Source organism: Necator americanus, chromosome II, assembly GCF_031761385.1.
Source record: "Necator americanus strain Aroian chromosome II, whole genome shotgun sequence".
NCBI classification, from domain to species: domain Eukaryota; kingdom Metazoa; phylum Nematoda; class Chromadorea; order Rhabditida; family Ancylostomatidae; genus Necator; species Necator americanus.
In genome coordinates, this window is record NC_087372.1 from 5,132,888 (window position 1) to 5,153,161 (window position 20,274).

Consider the following 20,274-nt stretch of genomic DNA (forward strand, 5'->3'; position numbering starts at 1 on the left):
GTGATAAAGTTAAATGTGCACCAGAAACTGTATTTGCAAACAGAAAACGATTTTCACTCCACTGCTTGATTGATCCATCCGTACCAAAGATGTTGAGGGGAACTTTAACTTATCTAACATTTCAGTTAGCACTAGAATTTTTCGGAAGCCCAACATCAATTAGTTGTATGTTCCCGCTAAAATGTAAGATTGAAATGAGTACATGTAAATATTTATTTTAAATCTTAGCAAATTTCCACTTGCACAAATATAGCGTTGTCACCAAATCTGACACTCACAACTCTATTATTTAATTATTTCTAATGTAAACTGCAAGTCGGAAGGCAACCTGGCTAGCAGCACAGTTCTTGGATACTTTTTATGCAATAATGTCATGTTTAGTTCCGGTTTCTTTATTTTAATTGCTCAGTGGATCAGTTTTCATTTCAAAGAGTGTTCTTCACATCTTCGGGCAATAAAAATTTTTAGAAAAGCAGCTTACAAAACAATAAACTTCAAGCACCGAGAACTTAATGAGATTCCATCCATCAATTAGAGTAGTCAAAATGTTGAAGAAACATGTAACTTCTGAATAGTTCCGATATCTAAATGTTCCACTTCAAAATAAAAATCTCTGCAAATCGTGCACATTTGAAACAGCAATTTCCATTGCAGAACCATAAACGACCAGTGGTTGCAAATTGATCCTTACTTTCAGAGATATGACTAGACAAATATGGCGATTAAAACCCAGTGATCATAGATTGGCGCTGCATTTCCACCAAATTAGAAAACACCACATCCACTCTCATTCAACTACGTTCTTATATCAGCTTTCACTTCGAATCCATTCATTAATACGAACTTCAAATTTTGTTTATTTTCAGCTATTTCCAAATATATAGTGCAAGGAAAGACGCTTTTTCGCTTGCTTGTACCCAAACGGGTTTTCGCCTGTACACTTTTACTACCAATGTTAATTTATTTCTAACGTTCTGTTTGCTTAAAACAAACGATGCCATCAGTCAACGTATTTCCTTTTCATGATCTATGTCTGAACTACAGATTAGCTCACTCAAATGATCAACACGGCTCATTACGAATGGATGCCAATGAAAGATCTCCTGCACGCTTTTTCCCCTATTTCAGAGTAATGAATACCATTCGTAACGATTGTGTTGCACCAAAGGATCCTGAACAGAATGATATTGCCCAATTCACCGAACCACCAAAGAAAATCACTTTCGACGACTTTCTTGTACGACACCTCGGTAATTTTGGAAGGTGAACTACCGCTCTGTTTCTCATCCAGACGTAACTAAATTTTCGTTATTTCAGATATCAATTTATTCAGTATATTCTGCTGTGTATTCCGAGTTTATTTGTCGCCATGCATGTGATGAGCTGGACTTTCGTGAATAACGCACCAGAAAAGATGTAAGATTAGGGATTATACATAGAAGACCTTACGATAAGGGAAATGTTGAAAGTGGTTTGATGAAGAGAAGTTCTGTCTTAAGCTTTATATAAGGAAAACGCTGCTGCATTTTTTTGCATAAGCTCTCATCACAGAAAAGCATGGATAGGGGTTATTTGATAACTGCTCAATTATGAATATGATTACATCTTGTCATACATAGTGTTCTGTAGATATACTTAACGTTTGGCTACAACAACAAAGAAACGGAAATAGTTCCAGTTGCTCTCAAATTACTTAATTAGCCTCTCCATACTAGTATGAGGGTCGCAACTAAGCGAATCATTCTTCTTTCTTCCAAGGTCGTGAGATTTCTCTGCACTTTCTCCCTTCTCCTTTCGGATATAGACCAAAATGTTTATAAGGGAGCAGGAGATTATGTGGTGATGGCCAATTTAGGATGGAGTGGAGCAATCCTGCTGTCGTTTTCAGCGGTGGCGGAAATCTGCTCTTTCCGCTCAATTCGGTCCAATCAGCCGACGATGGAAAAGCAGAAGCAAAAGAAGCTAAGAAATTATGAAAGTTCTCAAAAAAGTCAACTTATTCTTATTCAAAAATCATGATAGTAGTAATTACCAGTGCGCTGGAAAGAGATAAAGGATAACGTGCCTGGCGTTAATCTATCCGCTTGGGATGCGCCACCATGTTCATTTAAATTCAGAATCGTTTGAGGTTAACGAACGTGTAACTGGCCTATACAACAACTTGTAGGGGCTAGCCGATGTGCCAAGTCAGTGTTTTATTCTCCCAAACAAGTTTGGTACCAATCTATCGACCCCAGGTGGAAGGAAGGATTGGTGAGCACTGAACCGGATTCGAACCTCTTATCGATTGTGTAGGTAGCGGAACCGTTAAAGGCGTCACTCACCGAATCTGAGGTGGTACGGATCTCAGATAGAGTATTCGTTTACGGGATAGTAGACTATGGAGATTGGGGTAATTCCGTCCATTTCTTCCTAATTGCCGTAAAAAACGGCCCGGAAGATACGGCTTCAGGCGTTCCGGCGCACTATTTTCTACAAGGAGTTCGACTTGAGCATCTTCCGGCCGTTTTTGCTGCAATTAGGAAGAAATATACTAAATCACCCTCCTCTTCATTATCTACGACTCCGTATAGGCATAACTCACCTGAAACCCACACCACCCCAGATTCGTGGGGTGATGTCTTCAACTGACTGCAGTACACCCGCCCCAGTGCGCTATATTATGGAAAAACAAAGATATCCAAAGAAGAATGAGAATAAATAAACGAAGATGAAGAACGAAAAGTAATAGTGCCTAAACAAAAACTTCAAGCATTGTTATAGATGTGACAACAGTGCCGCAATAGAAAATTGCACAACCAGCAGATATTCGGCTGTTGACAAAGTAAGCAGTATTTCTGGATCACATATAGAACAAGAGACAACAAATCTACTTATTTCGCTAAATCCAGTGGCCTGTTATCGAACAAAAATCATGGATCAAAGGGGCCGTACAAGCATTCTATTACATCGGTCATATGGTAGGTTCGATAATATGCGGAGTTCTGAGCGATAGGTGGGCGCTGTTATCATTTAAATCACTTCCTGGTGTAGATCATCTTTCTTTCAGAGTTGGCAGGAAACGAATATTTTACCTCGCAATTTTGATCGAAATAGCATGTGGTATGTTGTTGACGGTGGCTCCAACGTGGTGGATTTATGCCATCTTAAAGTAACCTGATCCAATCCAACATTTCTTCTGTGTTTAGATTGTGCATGAAGGTCTTTGAACGCTATTCTCGTAAAATTTAGGTTCGGCACCGGCTTCACACATCCAGGACTTTACGCGATAGCTATTGTGATAGGGACTGAACTTGTTGGACCAAATTACAGGAGGATTGTTGCAGTTGGGACTGCGACTTCCATAGCTATAGGAGAGGTCACTTCTTTTTCTTCATTTATGTCCGAGAACAAAAATCTAGATAAATAAATTTGATGGTTACGATAAAGATAACCAATTCAGATGATTCTGGTGGGGTTGGCCTACCTCATAACTGACTATCGATTTCTACATGCAGTGATAGCACTACCATCCCTTCTCTTGCTTGTTTACTGGTGGTAAGTAAACCATACTTCACCTTACCATTTACTAGGAGAACTGTAGCTGACGACGGAACAATGTGTCTAGGTTGGTGCCGGAAAGTATCCGATGGCTTGTGACTAAGGAACGATACGAAGAAGCAAATGTTATAATGCAAAAGGCTGTAAGAATAAACAGAACAAGTGTGCCGGACAAATGGTAACTGAGGGCATGATAGAATCTAGAAATCATCTTCGAGCTTTTGCATACTTATACAACTTCAACATTTTTTTTCAGGTGGAAGCAACTCGAAAAAAAGCAAAAAAGTAAAGCCGTTTCTCATGGCATTCTAGACCTTTTCCGTACTCGGAGACTATGTACAAGGACATTAGTCTGCTTTTTTATTTGGTAAAACCATAGATTTGGAGTAAACGTAAGTAACCACCATAGATTTGGAGTAAACGAACACTTATTTTATAGGCCCGTTAATGCGATGATATATTATGGATTGACGCTGAAGAGCGACATCGCCGGTGGCGATCTATACATTAACTTCACTCTTAGCGCAGCTATAGAGATTCCTTCTATTCTACTTGTCTATTTCTTCATCGACCGTGTTGGACGAAGAGCAATGGTCGCAGGCAGTTTTCTAACTGCCGGAATTTGCCTCGTTCTCAATTGGGTTGTAGGTGACAATGGTACGCTCGTAATAATTATGTTGTTAACAAACCACATAATTAAATATTATAAATAAGGTTCCTATTATTACTATTACGGTTATTGCTTCAGTTGTACAGGGTATGTGCTGGACTGAAACAACTTTTCCAAGTTTTTGATCCATTTTTTTGCTTGATGCATCAGTAGCAAACCTAAGGGGAGCGTTTCACGAAGTTGACGATGTTGTGATCTCTCATGGACAACGTAGGATTTGAGGTTCTGATTACCAGAATGACCCTGTTCACATTCAACTTCCCTTAATCGTTTTAAAAAAACCTGATACTAACCTTTCTAGGATACTTTATAATGCCTTGCATCCGCGAACGTTTTCTCAGATTTTCTAACTTTCTACTCACTAATCGCTCCTATCTTACCCTTGTTCATTTCAGTGGCCCTCGTTTGGGGAATGTTACAAATAGCTATTACTAAAGGAGCGTCTACTGTAGCTTTTGTTGCTGTTTACACTTACACTGCTGAATTGTTTCCCACAGTCATACGAACCACAGCTGTTGGATGTTGTTCAATGATAGCACGGCTTGGAGCTGTAGTATCGTCCTTCATGGCATTATGGCTGGTAAGTTTCAAATTAAATTTATTTCTCAAGAAGCCAGAAGAGAATTCTTTAAAGTAGAAAGGTCTTATGATTCGTACTGCATTGTTCTGCAAACATTTCCCATAAGTTCCATAATCAAGAATTTTGAATCATTTCATATCCTGAGCGCGATATAAAAAGTGCTAAACGTCTTCAAAATAATAGGCAGAAAATTGCTAGCGATGTTTTTCAACATCATATGTTCAAACTGGAGCGGGTGTGGTGTAACGGTTAGAGATTCCACTTCCTGCACGATCGATCGGAGGTTCGAATTCGCCCTAGTGCTCACCAAGCCTTTCATCCCTCGGGGATCGATAAATTGGTACCAGACTTGTCTGGGAGCATTAGAACACTGACTTCACACATCGGCTTGCCAACGCAAGTCATTGTATAGGCCAGTTACACGTTCGTGAACCTCAAACGATTCTGAATTGAAGTGAATGTGGGGGCGCATCCCAAGCGGATTGATTAACGCCAGACACTTTATCCTTTATCCTTTTGTTTTCGGCCTCTGATTGCCTAATTATGAAATTCCATTCGTTTAACGAAACTGACGTTTGTGAAGAAATGTAGAGTTTGGGGTGGGAATTATGAGTATGTGTGTGAGTCCACTCATTTCCGCCTATTCCTCCTGAAAAACAGCGTGGAAATCGCCTTAGTACATACGAGGTATGTTAGAACTCGCCAATCTTCTACACGTTCCGGTACCCACACGAACGTAATCATTGCTTTTAGTAGAATAAACTGCTATCCATAAGCGCATGTGATTCCTTCTTTCTGCTACACTCACATGCAGTCAACAATACTCTTATGAAAACGATAAACTGTATAGCTAGTTTTTTTTTACAATTGTTAAGCAATAATTCTGCGACAATACGTGTGCATTTCGAGAAGCAATCAAAATCTGAAACTTACCTCAAAAGTTGTTTCACATTCTTTAGAATGCATAATGAAGTATTCATATGCGAGCGCATGTCGTTGGTAGAAAATATTATCTGCAATTAAGAGATCAAGATTATATCTATCTAAAGGAGTGCTAATGCTGCTGGGTTTCCGAATAATTTTAAAAGCAAAAGTGCTCTCAGGTACTATTACTTTACCAAGTTATAAATGAAAGTTCCCGTCCTAATTTTTCTTGTTTATTCGAATTTAAATTATTGCAAATCAGTAACCTGTAAATTTTAGGTTGACGCTCAAGGAAGACTCTCCATGGTTATTCCGCTGGCTGTATTGTCATTAACTGCAACTGTTCTCACGGCAGTGTTCTTACCAGAAACTATGAACAAACCTATGCCCGAGACTATCTCTGATGTGGAAACAACGAGAGTCTGATCAATAATGTGTCATATAAACTACCATTTTTTATTCCTTCGTTTGATTTTCAGTAGGAAAGTCTCACTGTGGTCCTGAAAAAACCATAATAGGGCTACCTTACCTGTGATTATTGAATAGTTTTGAACTATTTCGTTTTATGGCTCCTAGTTGCTGATTACAAATGGTATTACAAAATTTTATTCCGTGACATATTAAGATATTTTTAATTGTAGTTTTAAAAGTGGAGAATTCATTGGAACTTCCCCTTCTCCATATCCGTGTAAAGGTTGCCTGCAATATCGCGGTATTTTCTGCTCAGTGATATCTGAATATGGATCTTGAGTATTAATTCAGATTCCCAGCTTGTGTGGTCAAATTTCTCAACAGCATGTACGAAATCTGTTGTAACGAATTCTCTCAATCTTGTCAGTATTTTATTCGTACTGTGATGCAAATCATTTTTTTTTTGTTATGCTTCAATTGCTCTTCATATGATTCAGTGTTTCTCCTAGAATTTGCCTGAGTGTATATTTAAGTAGTAACGCAAACTGCGGATGCTGCTGTCAGACAGGGACTAATCGTGGTCCGCTATGTATTTGGAAATATATGTAGCAGAGGAATGAAGAGGTGTATCTCTTTTTGTTCTGCCAATTACTCAATACTGTCTATCCAAACAAAAGAAAAAGTGAAAATCCGAGTCCAAATTTTAATTACATGCGCAGAATAAGTGACTTTCACGACTTTGAATCTCTTGTATTATTGCCCTATACGATTGGTTGAATCCTGCCGAGATATGTTGTCCTTGTGATATGTCCGTAGCACCATCTAATGCCCTCAACGTCCAGAAAAAATTCTAAACAAACTATTCATCCTATAGATAATATGTCTTGCTGAACTTGACGTAGCTCTTGTGCCTCCTTATTGAATACGCTTCCTGTATTTTCTCTCACCGGCTCAGCCCCAAACTTTCGCTTTCGGCTAGGTGAGACCTTTCTATCTCTGTTCGAGGGACTGCTCATCATACTTTGAACAAGACAAAAGGGCATGTCTCCTCCGAACGTGATCCAGAAAGCTTAGATGGTTCACTGTTGCTATTTAGGACAGCTGTACAGGTGATTTCCACATGTCATTCGCAATGATACCACATCCATTTCCGCGTAGAGATCTTCGTTGTGGCATCTCTTGGGTCATAAGTAGCCAAGTACCCGTTAGTGCAGCTTCTTTTTACAATTGAAACTCTAGTGTTTAACAGCATAAGGTATAAAATCTCCACAGATGGAATTTCAACTTTTACCAATCACAAGGAGTTAATGTTGTACTAAAACACCTAAGAAAACCAGAGGACCAACAAATTGAGCCAGTGTTACACGGAATATCATCAACCTGGTTCTATATTAATTACATACGCAGAATCATATCAGTTTGGATAAAATTGTGAGAATTGGGCCCATTCCCTTCGAAAAACCCTCAAACCACACCTCCACATCCATTCGGATGGACTACCAGCCACCTTAGGCTTACTTAAGCTTAGCTTAGGCTTATTCTGCCTTAGCCGAGCCCGCATCTCTACAGATTGCGTGTTCTCTGCCCGGTTTGGGTAAAATTGTGAAAATTTAGCCCATTTCCTTCAGAAAACCCTCAAACCCCTCAACCATTCATTCCATATGTTTCAATTCTAACACATTTCCGTCTTCTTGGCCACACCACGTTAAGTAATGATTAAAAGCATGCATCATATAAATTACTGAAGGGTGTTGAACACATTTCTGTTCATTTCTCTCTTATCATTGTATCAGAATCCGAAGAATCTGCGATAACCACGTATGACGTCCAGTATACCATGAACGATGTGAAACCCCTACTATACTGGAGCTCCACATTGAAGTGTCAGTGTCATTTTCGTTCTTCCATCACTTCAATTTTCTAACTCCTTATTTTTTGCGCCCCTTCTCTTGTTGCCACGCCCGTCGACAGCATCTCCGTGAGTTGTCCTCTTACTAACGCAAATATTGGAATACGAATATATTACGTGGCCATCACTAATGGTGTCAAATGTAACAATGTTAACAAATACTAACTGAGCCCTTTGCATCTTTGAAAAAATGCAAGAGACGTAGCGAACGGTTCTGGATTTGAACTCATTCTGCTCCAAAACCCATTGCTACCGTTGGCGAGGCATAATCTACGGTTGTCCTAGTTAGTAGTGGTACACGGACTACAAGACTATCTCTGCTCACTCAGCACTGCACCAAGTGCATTTTGCCAAGAAGCCGGTTCACACATTTACATAGCCACAAATGCTATAAGTCAGCGATAAAACATTGCGTAACGAAAGACGAAAGACTAGAAAAACCTAAATAACGCGTTTTCATTTCTCTCTTATCATTGTCTCAAAATCCGAAGAATCTGCGATAACCACATTTTCCAGAAAAGGTGTTTGAAGAGTTTTCGTGATCTCTCCGCTCGGTGTCACCATGTCGTGTGTCGCACAATGGTCAAGAACTGATTTTTAAAGAAAAAACAAGCTCTACCTTTGATAAGAATAAGGGGCAGCCAAAAACGAGAACAATCCAGGAAGAGTCCTTCCCAGAAAACAGAAATATAAACAATGAGATACCGTAACTTGCCCAAAAAGAGCTGAAAAGAATCAATATGCGCTCGATTTTGATCTAGAAAACTATGTGAAAACTTTTAATTTGTTGATTTGTTTGAGTTGTGGACAAGATTGGTATTGATCATTATTAACAGCTAACGTGATGCCGTTATCGCCTTCGTCTGTCTGACAACTGTTTAGAAGCTGACAGGCAATTCAGATGTCAAACTATGTGAAACCGGAGTGCCCAACACCCCTGTGACCGACAAAATCTCATTGATTTAGATGTAACGTGTAACAGATCAGCATACTAGTGACACAGGAACAGTAACAGTAACAGATCAGTATACTAGGAAGCAGTGTGAACTCTAGGTATAAACCAACGGTATGTAGATCTCTTGGAAAACTTTGTAGATAATTTATCAAAGAATAATTGTGAGTGTAGGATGTGTGAGAACAGCAGGTCTCTAGAACTTTAGGCAACGCGTCGTTTCCCTCGCTAATTTATATCCCATTCACTCACACCATTTTACTGGGGAGTATGGCGCTCGCGGTTTACTAGGCAGCAGTCCATGTTTCGGTGGATTGGACTGAAGGTTAATAGTTGCAATATAGCTTTACCATAACAAACACCTTTTAAGATATATTACTTGGTGCCGACGTGCGACCTTCGCCAGATTTCTTTCATGTTCATTATGATTATAAAGTCTTTAAAGTCCAATTTATTCGCATTCTCGTATCTATCCATTGGAGAACATTTGGAGATAGTGAAGGATTTTATAGGGCAAGATCATTGTTGCTATGCAATAGTTCTCCGACTTTTGACTATACGATTGTTTTCCAATTGAGTAAAAAAAAACAAATTTTATCAATTTCATAAAAGTCCAGAGCCAGTTAGCCCAATGAAATAAATAAACGGTAGGATATAAATTAAAAAGATGTATATATGTTTTGACAACCTTTATATTCTGTATTGTCTAAAGGCAGACTAACGATCAAAATGAGTTTCGTTCCCACCACATTCATTCCAAGAAAAAAAACTGTTATCAGTCTTCGTTTGCATTGCTAATAAATCCTCTCTTATAGATTCTATTCTCAATTCGCTCGAACAATGCAAAACACCCCGACTATTGAACGTAAGTGCATAAAATTTAATTATTTAAGAATGACCATTACCTATGTAACGAAAGAGTCGTTCCTAAGCTATCAGAAATAATTTTGCTGTTAATTTTGCAGAGAAACCGAAGAAAATAACTTTCGATAAGTTGCTTGAACAACACCTTGGAAGTTTTGGAAGGTAAGCTAATATCTTAGTTTCACTCTCTTATGCAGTTAAACGACATGAGAAAATTTTCAGATATCAAATTAGTCAGATTATCCTAGTGTGCTCTCCAACTACTTTGCTGGCCTTGCATGTGATGAGTTGGACTTTCGTGGGACTGTCATCAGAAGTCAAGTAAGATGAAAAAAATGCATAATCCCGATTCTCTAATTAATGAAAACAATATCTGTTACCACCGCCGTTCAAATGTTAAAAATCTTCCTTAAAAAGAAAATTCGGAAAATCGGTAAAATGCTCTCATGTGTAATCTCCAGAATAGAGATACGTTTTCCTAACCGTTATGTTTTTCTTTTTATCCTCATAAACAGAAGATGACCCGATCCGAAACCATTGAAGTACAAATGTCTTCACTTCTACCTCCATCGAACTTTTGCGATTTCAAACACGCGGTTTGTGATACCATAGATTTTCAATGATAGAGAGACACGGAGACAAAAAAACCGTACGGAGAGTAATTCTCGTCGAGAAGAGTGTCGTCAAACGCCATTCTGTCCAATATTGCCTCGAAAAGCAGTGATGTTACCGTCTATGAGACAGCCATGGCTGGAATAGTATTCGCATCTCTCCTTTCCCATTTCATTCAATTCAAATTCATATTCATACCGAAAAACTTGCAAAATCGAAAGAATGCAAAGGAAAACACCGAACAATAAAAATGCTGAGTGCCGACTTTTAAACACTGATCGTCGGTGGGAATACTGCAGTGGGAAGAGCCCTACGCTGATTTTCAAATCGTCACGTCGACTGAGAGTGGTGCGCAGGGATGGCAAATTCCCTTTAAGTAGGTGGTCACATTTCAATTCTTTATTTTGTATACTTACATTAGGTTGGCCAGTCATTTCTTCACACACGTATACCTTTCCCAAGTTAGTCTGGGCCTCATGTTGGCGACTGGTCAAAGCGATATAGAGCGGGTTGTTATGTGGAGGAGGTGAGAGACAACACGTCTCGGTCGCTTTTTCCGAATTGGGGTGGCCGAGTCTCGAACTGAGTGTGTAGGTAGCCTGTCTTGTTTTCAAGCTGCAGCTCACATCAAGGCATTCCCCACGAGTTACAGAAAAAAACTTTCTAATGATTCCGATTCAATCGTTGCTGCGCGGAAGTTCAATGCGTCGTAAACGGAGCCAGCAGACACACCGATTATCGCTATTGGAAGAGACCAATTTTTGCCTCCTATGATATCCTGCAGAAGGTTTGGTCGGCGCAGGGTAAGTAATAATTGGCAGATGCTCATCCGGTAGGAACGGCTGGGCTCAGTGAATGGATGTGGAACTCACCTTAGCAGTCCTTTCAGGTAGCCCTCGATGATGCGCTTAGTGCTGTTTGCATCCTGGCGTTCCGGAACCGCTCCGAAAGTCGGGCGCGGGTGTTGCGTATGTGGGAAGTCGTCGAAAGAGAAGCTCCTCTCGTCGAAGCGGCAGAACCAGCTGTTGACGGTAGGCTTGCTTAAAGACAACGTAGGTCCATTTGCAGTACAACGAGCAAACAACAGAGACGCGGCGCTGTAAGGTTCTTTGGGTAGGTAGCTTTTAGAACCACCTAGATTCGACACAACTCGTTCGAAGCAGCAATGACTGGTAAAAGTAGTTGTTATTGCGCGGATACACCGTGTATGACAAATGATTAAATGAGAAGTTTCTTTCGTTGTAGAGGAGGAACAACTTGCAGCCGAAAGTGTGGATACTTGTCTTTTCGTGCAACGCCCCGCTGGAGGCCAGCTCGCTTCCCACCACTTGAACATGAAGATCATTAGCAGATGACACCGATCCATTTCGGAAAATGATAGAATTCGCACCTTGCGAAAGTTTCTCAACCTGAGATAATGACTTGTTTGCACGCCTGCGTGTTCTAATATGTTCTTACTTGTTTGGGAGACATCAGTTAAGAACGTTACAAGTTCACATCACACTTCCTCTCCAGGTTCCAACCGTTGGATGCCCTGGAGGGAAAGCCTAATGTATAATTCTATACGCTTGTAGCCATTTGCATCACAAGCGGAGCACAACAGAGATGCGGTGGAAAGGAGATGTGAAATTATTAGGGTGTTCGGAAAGTATCTGTCGAAATACGGCAGAATTTCAAAACAACACAACTTTTTAACAATATTTTATTATTCGACGAAATAATCTCCATCAACATCGACAACCTTCTGCCAACGTCTCACAAGATCATGGGTTCATTTGGCGTAGAACTCCGGCGACTTGGAGGCGAAGAAAGCCCTAAGGTCATTTTCGAGGTGGTCACGATCATCGTAGCGCTTCTCTTCCAGGTAATGCTGAAGCGATCGGAAGAGGTGGTTGTCGCTCGGGGCCACGTTCGGGCTGTACGGTGGGTGCGGTAGAACTTCCCATCCGAGCTCCAAAATTTTCTGGGAAGACTTCTTCGTGATGTGAGTGTGTGCGTTATCGTGCAGCAGGCAAACGTTGTCGAGCTTCGGGTGCCCCTTGCGGATCTTACTTTCCGCACACCCTAATAAAAGGGGATGAAATCACGGTTATAGCCTTCTGCAGGTGAGACCGTTTTTACAACACCAAACATTAGCCAGTTTTAGCTCTTTTAACCGAGCAGTGGGTTTTTTTTTCCTGATCGAATAATATGTCATAATCAGAAGGAACACGAAACACGCGTTTAGCATAATGTGTAGCGCAATATCATGAGAATATATTGTAACACACTTTAACGGCGGAAATAGCAAATATTTTCATAAATCTATTTTTTAAAATTTTCTTCAAGGGCGAGCTAATTGACTGGGAAAGAGACTAATATATGAAAGTAAATGTGATAAAGTATCTCTTTTCACTGTTTTAAATTAATAATGTGCAGCTACATAGTATGCTGTTTTAGGTAGCCAGTCTTTGTTCGTCCACCGAATCTAAAATCTAATTCTAGATGTGAGAACAAAACCATGTCGGAAAACTGCACCAGAGTTGGATATACAGCGGTCGACAGAGTACGTTTGATATGCCTTCCGTTACATTGTGTCGGTGCGCATGCCCCTTTTGCTAAGAAGAGGTAATTCCCTTCCCGAAATCGCTTAAAGGCACTGTATCACGAAATTTTTGGTGTTGAAGCCTCCACACGAGTAGACAGGGTAGCAGTGGAGTTTACGAGTGTCAGGAGTCACCCATAATCCATTCAAAAACAAAAAAATTATGCGCGTGTAGTGGTTTGCGTGAGAACGCGTGGACCTCCGTTGTCGTCCAACATCCGCACTCCAACTGATATAACTCAATTAAGCAGAAGAACTTGCCCCGACCGCGCAATCGTGCACGCATAGCTGATCGCCCGCGTTCTACCACGTGTAATAAGTTGCGTTGTTGGGAAGACAAAAATACAAAAGATTACCATAAAAGAGTCTTTCTGGACCGAGAGGAATTTAGCGTGAACCTTGACCCTCTAATACTTGTGAACAACAACTAATTAAGATGATTCCGAAATCAAAAATTGCGTGATACGCTCTTTTAAAGACATCAACCCACGAATCTGAGGTGGTGCAGATTTCAGGTGGAGTATTCTTATAAGGGATAGTAGATTATGGAGAGGAGGGTGATTCCGTCCATTTTTTTCCAATTGCCGTAAAGAAGAGCCCGGAAGACGCGGCGCCGCACAAGGCTGGCGCGCTCCAGTCGAACTCCCTGTAGAAAAAATTGCGCCAGAACGTCCGAACCCATATCTTCCGTTCCGTTTTTTACGGCAATTAGAAGGAAATGAACGGAATCACTGTCCTCCCCATAATCTACTAGGCCATATACGAATACTCCACCTGAAATCCGTACCACCTCAGATTCGTGGTGTGATGCCTTTAAGGGCCGAGATAATCGGGACTATACGAACTTCTTCTCCAACCTAATACATAGATTTTTTTCTTGTCTAGGCAAGGCTATGAAAACGCTATACATTTGATTTGTTAACCTTCAAATACTAAATTTTCTTCGAGTGGTCGCGTCGTAATCTTTTTGGATGTGCCGATGTTCCTTACAGTTTTCTTCTTCCAATACATTTATACACATGTAAGATATGTGAATCGAAAAGAAACGAAAATTTGGAGAAAACTTTTCTCTAACTTCTTAGGTTATAGTGCACATGAAGCATGATTACGCATTAGAGAACAGCTGAAGTGTCTATCTCATTGTATATGAAAGCATAGATTATATATCTAATGTGTTTTTTCTTTTCAGTGGGGCATTGAAGGAGACAAAGCATGGATTAAAGGGGCTGTACAGTCGTTCTATTATGTTGGTCATATGGCAGGCTCGTTAGCGTGGGGAGTTTGGAGCGATAAGTAACTGTCATTAGTTACTTTATTGAATACAAGACATTCACGCTTCACCTGTTTTTCAGAATTGGAAGAAAGCAAGTTTTCTGTATTGCAGTCGCAATTGAAATACTCTTCGGAATACTGTTGATCGTGGCGCCAACCTGGTGGCTTTTCGCAATTTTCAAGTTATTTCTACTGCTTTCTTTCCTACAAACAGAAGTGGATAAGGGATGATATGCTCAGTTTTGATCAACCCCTTTGAGGAACACCATTTTGTTCGACTTCCACTTTCATATTTATTCAGGGTTTATAGACGCGTATACGACCTATACGATGTGTATACTTTCGGAGGGGAGCCGACGTATCAAGTCAGGATCTTTACCTTCTCGGATGAGTCCGGCACCAATTTATAAGTCTCGAAGGAATGACAGACTTGCCTGGCCAGGGGCGATTCGATAACATCGATCGTACAGTCGCAGAGAAATCTCTTACTTCTACGCTGTACTGCCTACAGCAGACTTGTGTGAGAGTATAAAGAAACAACGATTTGATACTCGGTTGGACCAGCTTGTCGTAAACTTCGAACGGTTCTGGATTGAGGTCGTGCGCATTGACTCACTTCAAGCGGATTGATCAACGAGGAGCATTTTATTCCATAGTTTCACCAAAAAAAAATCGACAAATGCTTGTAATCCAGATTTCCTGCAGTTTAGACTCGGAACCGGCTTTGCACATCCAGGAATATACGTTGTAGCGATTGTGATAGGAACGGAGCTTATCGGCGCACGTCACAGGAGAATCGTTGCAGTTTTAGCCGCTCTCTTTGGCGCGATAGGGGAGGTCCACTTCGATGTTTCATTTACATTTAAAGGATTCTCTCCACGAATCTGAAGTGGTTCGCATTTCAAGTGCAGTATTCGTACACGAGATCGTAGATTAAGGAGAGGGGGTAATTCTGCACATTTCTTCCTAATTGCCATAAAAAGCGGCCCGGAAGATACGACTTCTAGCATTCCAGCGCGCCATTTTCTACAATGGGTTCGATTGGGGCGCGCCAGCGGTGTGCACACGTCGCATCTTCCGTGCAGTTTTTTACGCCAATTAGCAAGAGATGGACGGAATCACCCCCCTCTCCATAGTCTCCTATCCCGTATACGAATACTCCACCTGAAATCCGTACCACCTCAGATTCGTGGGGTGATGCCTTTAACGATTATCAGGAGAACTTCTTAAGAATTAAAGAAATAATTTACGAATTCAGTTGATTCTCGTCGGATTAGCCTACTTCATTAGGGACTATCGCGTCCTGCATGCTGCTATTGCACTGCCCTGGCTTATTCTTATTTCATATTGGTGGTAAATCAAGCAATCTATCTATCTATCAATTAGTAATGTCAGAAGGACAAAGCAGGAAGAAAAGACAATGATTTTTTCTGTATTTTCAGGCTGATGCCGGAAAGCCTGCGGTGGCTTGTGACTAACGAGCGATACAGAGAAGCGGATGTGATAATGAGAAAGGCTGCTAAAGTAAATAAGTCAAATATACCAGACAAATGGTGAGCAGGGAATGCATTATATTAAGTTCGAGGGTTACCGAAATTACTTTTTTAAAGGTGGGAACAACTAGAGAAGAGTCAAAGCAAGAAAAACACCTCATATGGCCTCCTTGACCTATTCCGCACTAAAACACTCCGAATAAGAAGTCTTGTTTGCTTTTTTATCTGGTAAGTGTTAAGCTACTTCAAACACTTCGACGATTCTTACGCTGCTCACCAACTCATAGTTGGGGTTGGATAACCGATGACAGATAGGAAGACTGAAAAACTTTTATATCTTTTCTGGAAACTTCCAAAACTTGGTTTAAGGTTGAACGCATAGTTAGGGGATTAGTTACTGGAACATTGAAGAACCCAGCCCCTGAAGTCTAATTCTGTGATCTATTTGAAAAGTCGAAGAGTAGCTGTAATCTATAAATTAGAAGTTGTTTTGGGTCGAAAGACACTTCGCAACGTTTTCGTGCTTCTGAACGCTTCCTTTTAAATCCTTTTCAAACAAAGATTTATCACAAATTCAACAATATATTTTCCGTTGTTTTTTTTTCCAATTCCTCTAATCGTTCAAGAGGTATTCCAGTACCTCGCCTCGTTCTTCTCCTAAAATATTTTTACTATTTTTCTCGAGTTTTTTTTTAATGTGTCAGTCGATTTCCCCTACCAAAAAAAGCGTTTCGTAGGTGTTTAACCCTCGGTTAACTATAAAATAGAAATTGGTGTCAAAATTGCTCTGCTTTGCTGCCCACTTGACGTCCCATTCTTATACAAAAGAACAATGTGAAAATCAATCAGAGAACAGAGCACAGAGATCTTATTTAAATAGCCTAAAAATTTTGTCCATCCAATTATTTCTGCGCGCATTCTCAAATTGAAAGAGAATGTTCATGAATTACTCCTATGTAAAGTAGAGCTTTGAAAATGTCAAATTTTAAACCCAATTCTTTATGTTTCAAAATTTTTCAAAATGTTCCACAAATTAATGAAATCAAAAACTCCAAACAAATGGTCGCGTAGATTGAAAAATTCTCATTGAAACAACCTAGAACTTTTGTCTAGGTTTTTAATTTTCTCGTGCATTTTTGGATAGTTTTAGGATTTAAAAAAATGCTAATCAGTTACTCCTTAGCACCATAGAGTTTCAAAAAGTTCGATTTCTACATCTAAATCTTTTTTCTCAATCAAACCCAAATAAATACTTTACAAGTATTGTAAAAAAAACACTTTATATTCGCAGAAAAAACTGACTCGTTGGTGAATCGAAAATCTTTCAGGCCCGTTAATGCTATGCTATTTTATGGTTTGACTATGAAAAGTGATATCGGTGGTGGTAGCATATACGTTAATTTTGCTCTTAGTGCAGCTATAGAGATCCCAGCAATTTTCGTTGTCTATTTCCTTATTGATCGTATTGGACGACGATGGATGGTGGCTTGCAGCTTTTTCGTAGCCGGAATATGTCTCGTTATCAACTTGTTTGTGGGCGATCATGGTATGTTTATAGGGATTTTGTAGAAATCCATGTAGTTACTCGGCTTCATAGGGAACATTGAGTATGTTTCCATCACGTTGGTAGCATAACTCCTTCAGAAAGTGGAAACATGAAAGCAAACTACTCCTTAAAGGCATCACCCCACGAATCTGACGTGACATGGATTTCCGGTGGTCAAGGATTATATGGGACAGAAAATTGCGCACCGGATCTGGCTTAGAGCGTTCCGGGACGCTATTTTCTACAACAAGTTCGATTGGAGCGCGAGAGCTTTGTGCACGCGCCGGAGCTTCCGTGCCATTTTTTACGGCAGTTAAGGAGAAATGGACGGAACCCTTCCTCTTCCCCACAATCTACGACCCCCTATAGGCATAACCCACCAGAAACCTCAGATTCGTTAGGGTCTTAGAAAAAACGAAGAAAGCGTCGTTAGAAGAAAGTAGAAAGTTGGGAAATTAGTTTAGTTTCACAGAAAATATCACTGCTGCAATAATTTTTATTGACCAGTGAAAACCAGCGAAAGGAACGCTGCAAGGAATCTGATGTCTGGTGTTAGCCAGAGATTCAGACTAGTAATTTATACAATATTAAATACAATATATATATAACAAGTTTATTTAAATCTTAACTATTTCAGTTGCTTTTTATTGGGGAATGCTACAGATAATGATAACAAAAGGCGCCGTTACTTCCGCTTTTATTGCTTTGTACACCTATACATCTGAATTATTTCCTACCGTTATACGCAACACAGCAATGGGAAGCTGTTCAACGATGGCACGTCTTGGATCCATACTCTCTTCTTTCATAGCTTTATGGCTGGTAAGATTTTGTTCAATTTGATGTAGTTTGTGATTGCATCCATAGAAAATATGATGGATATTCTTTGCGTAGTTCCTAAGTGAACGTCTTTTGATCAACTATCTATTTAAGTTATTGTTTAATAGGCCCAAAACCTATTTACTGTCGGCTTTGAACGTTTTGTACTAGCGCGACTCCTTACCACCTCGAAGGTCCCGCTTCCATTTTTGAAGCAATCAGTTGCTAGGTTCCGATATGTACTGTCGATACAGCTACCGAAGAGATAATACGTCACGCCGTCACAACATTTCCGGCAGCACCTACATACGTTTCCGTTGAAAACTACTGCTGCACATTCATATGGTATATTTCCTCAAGGCGCAGTTATCTCTAGGCTTGGTTTACTGATATGTAGCAGAGAGCACTTCCTCTCCTTTAAAAGGTTCCTTTGAAAGTTTTCCAGATTTTTCCAGAATTCAAAACAGACTATAAAGATAGATCTAGTCACCACGAATCGATTGATGCCTATATTTAATGATAGTGGAGGAGAATGAAAAATGAATCCAGTACAGAAAAAAACGCAGATCAGCGTTCTTTTCTTCTTCTGGCTAGGAATTACAGTGACTATCGTGCATGTGGTGGGAACTTACCTCTTGAAATTGTGCATTTGTCATGGCTACGGTTTCATCACAACTGCTAGGAACCACCAAGGTATGGTGCCCTCGATAACCCTCCTTCACCTGGCTCCTCCATCCAGGTTCAAAAGGGTCAAAAAGGTGCGGGCACTTTTTCAACTCTCCATGGAAGTGAGAGTTGTTATACGATAGTTCTGTGGTTTGAGCTGGTGCCTATTCAAAATAAACAGCGCTATCTACCACAGATAACTTATAGATGTCCCTCAAATGAGTTATTGTTACTTTTATTACCTTCCCGTTGAAAGATCATATTATACACTTCTACCAAGTAATAAACAAAATCGAGGTAAATTCCTTAAAATTAGCAAAGGTTCAGGAATTGTTGGAATCTCTAACATGATAAACTAAATTAGCAGGTGAAGCAATAGTAAAACTCGTAGAGCAGGAGGTACCATCATGGCATTTTGAAGAAGTTGACGAAACAAAAACTACCATCAATCTTATCCAATCCATGCTTTTCTGGAAGTTAGTTGTTTGAAGTCAGTGATCTTCACGTTTTAGGTTGACAACTACGGAAAACTCTCGCTGGTTATTCCATTCTCCGTGCTCGCTTTGGCATCAGCTGTTATGACGGCAGTATTATTACCAGAAACTGTAAACAAACCAATGCATGAGACTATTGCCGAAGTAGAAGATGCGACCACGTAGGAAGTGCATCCAAGCAGAACTTCTAGAAGTGCTGATATTAATTTCATTACAATAGTTCGAAGAAGAGAATTAAACAGATCCATTATATGCAGCTAACATTTCCTTCCATATTTTTGTTTGTCTTCATTCTATTTGTTTGTAAAGATTTGATTCACTATCATGCGACACACATCTTTACTTCAAACTATTCCAAAACATCTCAAACATTAGTCGATCGGTCAATGACTGCATTTTTTTCAAAATATTTGTTCGCGAATAAAAACTTTAACAGCTGCTGTATGCGACTGCTACAAACCCATCACTTATTACTTCCTTATAATTGATTTCAATTGATATTGATTTAGTTAGTATTTTATGTGCAACAATCGTATTGTATGCTACTATTATTTCATACAAGCTACTTATCTGCTTTGATTTCTATTTATCAATTAAAAACGCTTTATTTATTCTACTACAACACGGCCACCAACTTGTGTCTCAATAAACAAGAGGAATCCTTGAGAATAAGCAAAATTAAATTTTAAAAACACTAATTGAGCTGAGCCACTAATTTCAGATATACTTCCAGAATTTAGTTTGCACAAATATGTGGATTGAAAACAGGCGAAATTCCGCCGACCTTCCTTAATTACTCCCAAACATCCGCAATTCAGCCATTGGCAAATCCCACGGTTTGTAGGATTTTCATTTGTTTTTCAACAGTTGAACAAACGTATTCGAAAACAAGAGGTCATTTACAACATTTTGCCACCCTTTGTCGCATGTGGATCGAT

General features: G+C 39.9%; 2 protein-coding genes across 5 annotated transcripts; both read left to right on the forward strand.

Annotated features, from left to right (window-relative positions):
- Positions 1-1,132: 1,132 nt before the first annotated feature.
- On the forward strand, positions 1,133-19,501 carry RB195_016905 (uncharacterized protein; the record flags this gene model as incomplete). Of its 4 annotated transcripts, XM_064183646.1 has the most annotated exons (26): positions 1,133-1,263; positions 1,318-1,416; positions 2,764-2,824; positions 2,892-2,995; positions 3,050-3,130; positions 3,232-3,358; positions 3,443-3,537; positions 3,608-3,718; positions 3,797-3,907; positions 3,980-4,197; positions 4,606-4,790; positions 5,994-6,070; positions 8,008-8,103; positions 9,802-9,851; positions 9,952-10,012; positions 10,073-10,171; positions 12,947-13,007; positions 14,236-14,339; positions 14,399-14,500; positions 15,029-15,155; positions 15,577-15,671; positions 15,761-15,871; positions 15,929-16,039; positions 17,140-17,357; positions 17,995-18,179; positions 19,355-19,501. In XM_064183646.1, 26 exons carry the CDS (start codon positions 1,133-1,135, stop codon positions 19,499-19,501), a joined length of 2,967 nt encoding a protein of 988 aa, XP_064039525.1. The 4 variants fall into 4 exon arrangements, with proteins under 4 accessions (XP_064039525.1, XP_064039526.1, XP_064039527.1 ...); XM_064183644.1 differs by lacking the exons at positions 8,008-8,103; positions 9,802-9,851; positions 9,952-10,012; ... (9 more) ...; positions 17,995-18,179; positions 19,355-19,501 and having other exon boundaries at positions 3,050-3,151; positions 5,994-6,140; XM_013452713.2 differs by lacking the exons at positions 1,133-1,263; positions 1,318-1,416; positions 2,764-2,824; ... (11 more) ...; positions 9,952-10,012; positions 10,073-10,171 and adding an exon at positions 12,228-12,385.
- RB195_016906 (uncharacterized protein) lies at positions 11,233-11,817 on the forward strand (the record flags this gene model as incomplete). Its single annotated transcript, XM_064183647.1, has 3 exons — positions 11,233-11,265; positions 11,352-11,493; positions 11,708-11,817. 3 exons carry the CDS (start codon positions 11,233-11,235, stop codon positions 11,815-11,817), a joined length of 285 nt encoding a protein of 94 aa, XP_064039528.1.
- Positions 19,502-20,274: the final 773 nt, after the last annotated feature.